The sequence below is a fragment of the Fusarium vanettenii genome (genome assembly GCF_000151355.1).
Source record: "Fusarium vanettenii 77-13-4 chromosome 10 genomic scaffold NECHAsca_14_chr10_3_0, whole genome shotgun sequence".
Taxonomy (NCBI): domain Eukaryota; kingdom Fungi; phylum Ascomycota; class Sordariomycetes; order Hypocreales; family Nectriaceae; genus Fusarium; species Fusarium vanettenii.
In genome coordinates this window covers 131602-138889 of record NW_003315871.1, presented here as the reverse complement: position 1 = coordinate 138889, position 7288 = coordinate 131602, and the positions used below count along the sequence as shown (strand labels likewise).

General features: G+C 56.2%; 1 protein-coding gene across 1 annotated transcript; it reads right to left on the bottom strand.

The window, feature by feature from the left end:
* Window positions 1-537: 537 nt before the first annotated feature.
* On the bottom strand, window positions 538-3153 carry NECHADRAFT_96840 (uncharacterized protein; the record flags this gene model as incomplete). Its single annotated transcript, XM_003047511.1, has 2 exons — window positions 538-1904; window positions 2652-3153. 2 exons carry the CDS (start codon window positions 3151-3153, stop codon window positions 538-540), a joined length of 1869 nt encoding a protein of 622 aa, XP_003047557.1.
* Window positions 3154-7288: the final 4135 nt, after the last annotated feature.

The following is a 7288-nucleotide window of genomic DNA, read 5'->3' as shown; positions in this document are numbered from 1 at the left end:
CGTTCCAGCTCTGCCGAGCAATGCATAAAAAAGAGTCATGTCAGGCAAGCCTCGAAAAGCCATGCAGACAACGACATATGCAAAACAAAGATCCAGGTCCATTCAGAAAGTGATTTGTCAAAAATCGTCCATTATCATCAAGCCATCAGATCGGGTTTGTCGGGAGATGCCAGTCCCAAAAAGAAAGAAAAAGTCCAAAAAGACGAGAACGAATAAAACAGGGGTATCGATGCGTCAACTCCCGGCGCAGCAAACAAAAGCCCAATAATCCAAAGGGAGTGTCTTTCCCTTTCCTGTCGTCCCATCCCGATATTGTCATGAATAAAAATGTGTCCCGATCCAGAACCCGTCATAAATAGTAGTCCAGTCCAGTCCGTAGCCGTCCGGATATTCCTTTGCTCTAGTACAGTTCGCGTGCGCCGCCCTTGCCATGCCTTGCCAAGCCTAGCCTTTTTTTTGTAAACAGTTTTCTGTTGCGTGTGCTTAAAGAAAGGGAGTGTTGTTGATTTCGTCAAGTAGGTAGATGTGTCGAGGCCATTAAACGGTCGTGGTGCTGCTGGCAAGCATCTGCTGCATCTCGTGGAGTTGCTCGGCAGTAGGGTCGTCAGAGATCCAGGGGCCCTTCTCCTCATCCGTGGCACCGTGGAAACCGGCAGCTCGCTTGAGGGTCTGGACATCGAGATCCGTGACGTAGGACTTGCCATCAGACAAGGGGATGCGCACCTCGTGGTCGGTGGAGAGCATCATATCGTCCTTGGCAAGACGACGGGGACCATCAAAGACGGCCATGACTCGCTTCTTCATGGTCATCTGGCCCTTGTCGAAGCCCCATGAAGAAGGATAATCGCGACGGTTCTTGCGGCTGCGAGTCTTGGTAGTCAGGGTAACACCACCTCGAGAGTGGGTGACGCCCCGAGACTTCTGAACACCATTGGGAGGGTTACCCTTCTTGCGGGTGGTGGGAGATGTGTTGGTTCGCGGCGAGTCCTCGTCCTCATCACCAGTGTCAGCCTCCTCATCGTCATTCTGAGCCATGGCGGCCTCCGTAGTAGTGGGGAGGTTGTTCTTCTCCAGAGTCATGTGAACATCCTTGTCGTTCTCAACCTCAGCCAGGCGCTTAGCATTGATAGCCTCGGCAGGATCCTCCTGCTGGACAATGCGCAGGACACAGTCGTCAAGATGTTCGTAGAAATCCTGGGCGTTGGAGAAGGTCTGAGAGCAAGTGCTACACTTGCCGGTGGCATCGGGAGCATAGCCGGTGAGCTTCTTGGCAGCATTGACACCAGTCGAAGACTTCTTGCGACTGTTGGGGGGAGTCTGCTCAACACCGTGGACAGCAGTCAGGTGACGCTTGAAGACGTCGGCACGGTTGAACGACTTCTCCGCGGCTGATCCGGATCCAGGGCAGAAGCCGCAGACCATGGTGCCCTTGTAGTGAGTGAGGGTGTGGCGGTTCTTGTCGTACTTGCGAGCAAAGCCCTTGGTGTGGTACTCGCAGGTCTGGATGGGGCACTTCTCGGGGCGCTCGTTCTGGTGTGTGAGCATGTGCGCCTTGAGGTCCTTAAAGGTCTTGCCACAGTCGGGCCAGGTGCATCGCTGCTTCTCCTTGGACTCATTGTCGCTGTACTCGCCAGGCGTAGGGGGGACAAACTGGCTCATGCTAGGGGCGCGGACGTGGTTGTCGATGGGGGCACCGTAGGGGCTGCTGGGGAAGGCGGATTGGAAGGTACCGTTGTGGAGGAAGGGCGAGGAGCTGTTGGTCCTCATCATATGAGGCTGTGGGGACGAGGAAGACACAGAGGGAGAGGTGGGATAGGTGTGGTTGGACTGCTGGAAGTGAGTATCATAGGAAGGGATTCCCATGGGAGGTCGGGTAATCTCAGGCTGAATGAGAGTAGTAGGATCTATCATGGAAGATGCATGGTCAGCAAGCAGAATCCAAGTCTGAGTGTGAGACTGAGAAACAGTTGTGGTGGAGTTGTTGATGTGAAAGCGAGAGCGAGGGTGGGAGTAGGAGAGGGGGGACGGTGACAGCTGCAGCACCCTGGACTGGGAACCATTGGAGCTAAGCCCAAACGAGGTTTCCAGCTGGCCACTGCCGTGAGAAAAGCAAGCAATGTCGCGTATCGATGGCGGCGGAGCAGGACTGTCAAGTGCCGATTGGGTTGATGGGTGAAATGTCTCAGTTGGACAACCAGGCGACGGGCTAAGCCGCCGTCGCTTGCAAGACGAGGCCAGGCACGGAGAAGACGTTGACACTGACACTGACAATGATGTGACCGAGGTGGATGTGGATGGGGATGTGGATGCTGCAGAGGAGCGAACGGGGCTGGAAGAGGCAGGGGACGACACGGCCAAGAGACAGGATGAGGAAAGGGCAAGATGGGGATCGACACCCTTCAGCTCGCCTTGCACCGCTTGGAGAGCCGACGACGTGGTAGAGACAGACGCAGTTCGACACGTCGACCCGGCATGTCCAAGAGAGCAGGGATCTGAGGGAGCTAGGGCAAGGTGGTGGTGGGGAACATGAGGCCTCGGGCTGGGGCTCTGCCTGTGCCTGTCCCTCTTGGTCTGCCAATGCCCTTGCGAGGCAGGGAAACGGGAGCGCCGAGCGCTTCCAAGCGAGGAATTGGACAATGATGGTAACTTACCGACGAAGCCCTTAGTCGCAGGGAAGTCAAAGTTGAGCTCCTCCATGCCGGGCCCAGCAAACGAACCGAAGTCGGCCCCGGCCATGAAGTCGCTGCCCACAATAGCTGGTTGACCTCCGAGGCCCTGGGGCGCCCACTCGGGCACAGCACCCATCTGGCCGTGGTTGGACTGGGGCGATCCAATCGCCGAAGATGCGGCCGAGGGAGCAGAGGCCGTCGAAAGGCTAGACGAAGAGAGTCTCATGTCCGACTCGTCCGTGTACATGCCCGGTGAAGCCCGGCTGTTGAGCATGTAATTGGGAGCCTCGGCGTACAGAGGCTGTTGTTCGACAAAGCCCATAGTCTGCTGGAAGCTAAAGGCGTCCGCGGGGATGCTCACGTCCATGGGGCCCGTGGTGAAGACGGCATGGGCGCCAGAGTGGTCCTGATACCGGACGAACTCGTCCGAGGAGTCGGTCTGGTGAGCAAACATGGCGAAGGGTTGTTCTGTCAAGGATGTCATGGTGTGTTGATCGAAGAAGCGAGATAGAGAAGCGTGGGGATAGGCGAAAGACCCAATGTGGGTTTGTTCGAGGCGAAGGCGAAGACGGGCTTGAAGCGACGGAAGCTCAAGCTCGGGATGCGATCACCTTTATCTAGATTCGCAGCACCAGGCAAATGTCAGATTCGGAGCTCCAGGTAGAGCAGGAGAGGATATGTTGCAGGTGTCCAGAGTATGGATCAGATGTCATATTCCCGGGGAAGCTCACCTACACTTCGCATTCCAGTGACGGAGTGAGGCTTGGTGTGAGTCGACGTCTCGCGGTGTCCAAGATGTTTCTGATGGATGTGGACGTGGACGTGGACACAACGGACAATGTACCTGTTATGGTCGACTGATGGGACTTGTATCCAGTTGACGACCTTGGCGGTTTGGAATCCTGTTGCTCAAACCAAAGTGTGTATGTCTGCGCTGGTGAGGGCGAAGCGTAGTGATGGTGGGTAAACGAGAGGAACACTGGTGGTGAGGGAACCTCTTGTATCTCTTCTTGTCGTCAAGACGTATAAGAGTCAAGAGACAGTGTTGTTCGTAGAGAACAATGTCGTGATGATGGGATCGGTAGAGGTTATCGAGCAACGAACTCTTCCTGGACCCAAGGAACGGGTTGGGGGCTGCCAAAGTAGATATAGACAAGGCACCACTGCAACCTGCATCCGGGCCCCGTCCGCAACGGATCGGCTCTCTCCAGTTGGAGTGATGGAGACGAGCTTGAGCCCACGACAAGAGGAGGCTGCTGGGGTAGACGAGCCCAGAGGAGAGACGGACAGGCCTGGTACATTGGTACACTGGTAGGGCAGGGCCTAGTGAATGTAGGGGCCAGGGGGGAGGGTGAGCCCACGCCCCATTCGCCAGACAGCCAAAGCCCATCTGCCCAGGCGGCGAGGGTGTGTATGCGTGCATGTGTGTGTGTGGTTGCAGGGGCACAGCCGTGTCAATAATAGAGTTGTGTGGGTGACTTGAGTGAGAAGACAAGGCCAAAAACTAAGGTCAAAGTGGTGGCAGAGGCCCAGCGCCAGACAGCGCCAGCCTCGAAATAGGAACCAGGGTATCCGTACAGAGACATTTAGTTGCAGAAAAAAGTTACTCACGAGAATGCCATGCCGTGCCTTCAAGTCAGTTCCAGACTCGGTATTGAATGGCAGCAGTGTCTGGGGGTCCTTGACATGGGTTTCGGGAGAATCATGGAGGGGGAAGAGACAGAGGTTGAGGCGTGTCGCCTCCCGTCTGTCTGTCGTCTGTCTGATGAGACTCGTGATATCAACTCGTTCTGTCGAGACATGGCAACCCGTCTGCCAGGACAGCGAGTCCCTGCGCCGCTGGCCTACTTCTGGTGACTCGACGTCCGGCTGAGGCCATTCCAAAGGGGAGCATCTCGAAAAAGGCGGATGTTACAGAGCATCGTGAGGTAAGAGAAGAGAAACCCACGGATACGGGGACGGGGTGTGTGTCCTGACGACCGAGGCGTGCGCCGCGGACACAATTGATCTGCCCATGGAGGGTGGACAGACCTACCTCTGAGGTACCGGTACAAGACAAGCAGGCCTCCCGGCATGCTAGGGTCGCAGCTTAGCTCTCTAGCAGGGCAAGTCGCAGGGATTCACAGAGGCAATGGCTCTGACCGGGGGCGCTCTGCCAAAGTTTCAGTACAAAGAAGCAAGTACTTCTCAGAGGCGGACCAGGGGGACGGACAGCAAATCCTCGCCCAAATCGATTGTCAGTGGGACTGTCTCCATCCGCAGTCGATGGTCCCACAGCCGCCTTTCCCATCTTCAGGGGTCCCCAAGTCAATCCCGCGTCGCGGGCGGCCCAATCTGTATAGCAGGTACCTGGCCGTCGAGCGCCTGGTACCTCTCGTCTCCTGCCGGCCCAGGTCTTCCGCCTTCCGTGGGTGTGCGTATTGCGGGATGTTGTTGTCTCTCAAGCTCATTCATGGCACTGTTTGAATGCTGGTAAATGGCCAGAATAACCGCCATAGCAAGGGAAATTCGAGTATTTGGCCCAGTCGAGTTAGGATAGAAGCTTAACCCAAATCAAAAGAATGAAGAGAGGACGGGATGGAGCTCAAACCTTAAGGACATTATCCCCTCGTCCGCCCTCCATGGTCCGCCATGATCCGCCTGATGCTTGCTGCTTGCTTGCTTGCCTTGCCTGGTGTTTGCCTTTGTTGACCCCTCCTCATCCTCTTCACCGTCATCATCAACCATCATAGTCTTTCATTCCCCTCCCTGCCCTCCCTTCTGCTGCCCCCCATCCTGATGCAACCTCTAACTGGCCCCCCGTCGGTTGTCCATGGACTATCTGTCTAATCTGACATGGACCAGCCCGTCGGTGAGTGCCAGGTATTGAGTCTCGAATTGATGAAATTGACTTTTCAATGTCCGCGATGCTGCGTTCATTGCCGTCTGCACCGGCCAACCGTTCAAGTTTGGCGTTGCAAGTGTGTCGCCGCCACGAGACCAGTCTGTACTGAAGTCCCAGGTCCTGTGGCCTGACGTTAGCCACGCACGACGTTTTCTTCCATTCTCTGACTGCGCTGCTTCCAACGTCACATGCGCAGCATTCCTCACTCTCCCGAAATCAACTTACACATAAATAATTCTAATCGGCTTCAGGGTAAGTATCGCGCATCCCGCGTCTGCAAGCCCTCTCCCCAGAACGTGGTGAAGGAGGCTTTGCCCACCAGGTGGTGGAGGCTCTGGTGCCCCAGCTCGAGGGGATATTTTTATCCATGGATCCCAAGTTATGTAGCCCCCTGTCCTAGGGCTCGACGGGTGCGTTGTGCTGCTGCGGTGTGCTGTGCTGTGCCTCTCGTCCTTGCCGATATGCAAGCGCGGGTGCTGTGCAAGATGTCTCCCATCGCTGGGACCAATCCGATGCCTCGGTTGCAGGGAGCCCAAATCGGCCCCGAGCTCCAGAGGCACAGCCCGGCCTCGCCCGTCTTGCCCCTGTCCTGTTGCTCCCTCTTGCCTCCATCTCCCCCTGTCGAAACGTTTCCTGATCACCGTTGCTCGTGGCCGCCTGGTCGCTGCTCGTTTCTCGTTGGCCCTCAGTCGAATCTCCCGGGGAAAGCGTCTCGGGCATCTCATGGGGTTGTCCTCATCCTTCTGCTATGCCCAATTTGGTCACTCGTGTCTGGGGCCTTGCACTCCCGGAAGATCACTGATGTCAATGACTGCCCCATATGAATCTCTTGCACTTTGATGACGGTCGACATGCTTGTCAATCTCCTTGCGCTTAGCCCAACTAGTCGAACGCCCCCAGATCTCTATCAACATCCAACGTCTTTGCTCTGTGGTTGTTGCTGTTGGTGCGTGTTTCATCCTGAGCTATTGTCCCCATAATCTCCATCTCACCATCTCACTCCAGAAGCTCTGTCGAACAAAATTGTCCGGCCGCCTAGCATGACGCCGACATGCGTTCTCCACATGGCGCCGACTCAACTCGGCGCGCAACGAAAAAAATATCGGAATCCCAACGGCCGAGGTGGTGGAGACGGGCCATTGAGGACTCCATGATGGGAATAATCAGGGAAATGGGCTCCAAATGTCTGCATTTCCGAGCCTTCCTGTGCTCTTGTCGGTGGGAAGACCGCCCAGTAGGATTCTTCACGGCATGACTGGCCTGCGCACTCGCCCTCTGGTGCAACAAGAGCGGCTTACACCGTGGTGGTCCACATATCGACCTCCGGCCCCGATTGCAAAAAGAGCAGCGACTGTTTGACCAAAGGCGTATCGTTTCACCAGAGTCATCCGAGGGAACTCTCCCCGTGATGTGACACGGAGCACAAGAGTGAGTGCTAGCGGTTGAGTCAAGCTTGTTCTCACAGGCGGCCGCCCATATTAGCACGAAGGCCTCAGAGGGTAGAAGGTAGAAGCCACATTCCATGCCTCGCAGCAAACTCTGGACGCAATAGGAGTTGCCAATGCAGAGATATCGACTTGTTGGCTCTCAGACAGCAATTAGATGATGCAAATCCTCTCGCCCGGAGACCCTTGTGGCGCCGGGGCTTACACCGTTTGAGGTTGGAGATGCCCCCGCCTCCCAGCGCCATGTCCGGCACTGCGTGCTGGAGCTCGAGGTGAAACGGTAAAAGACG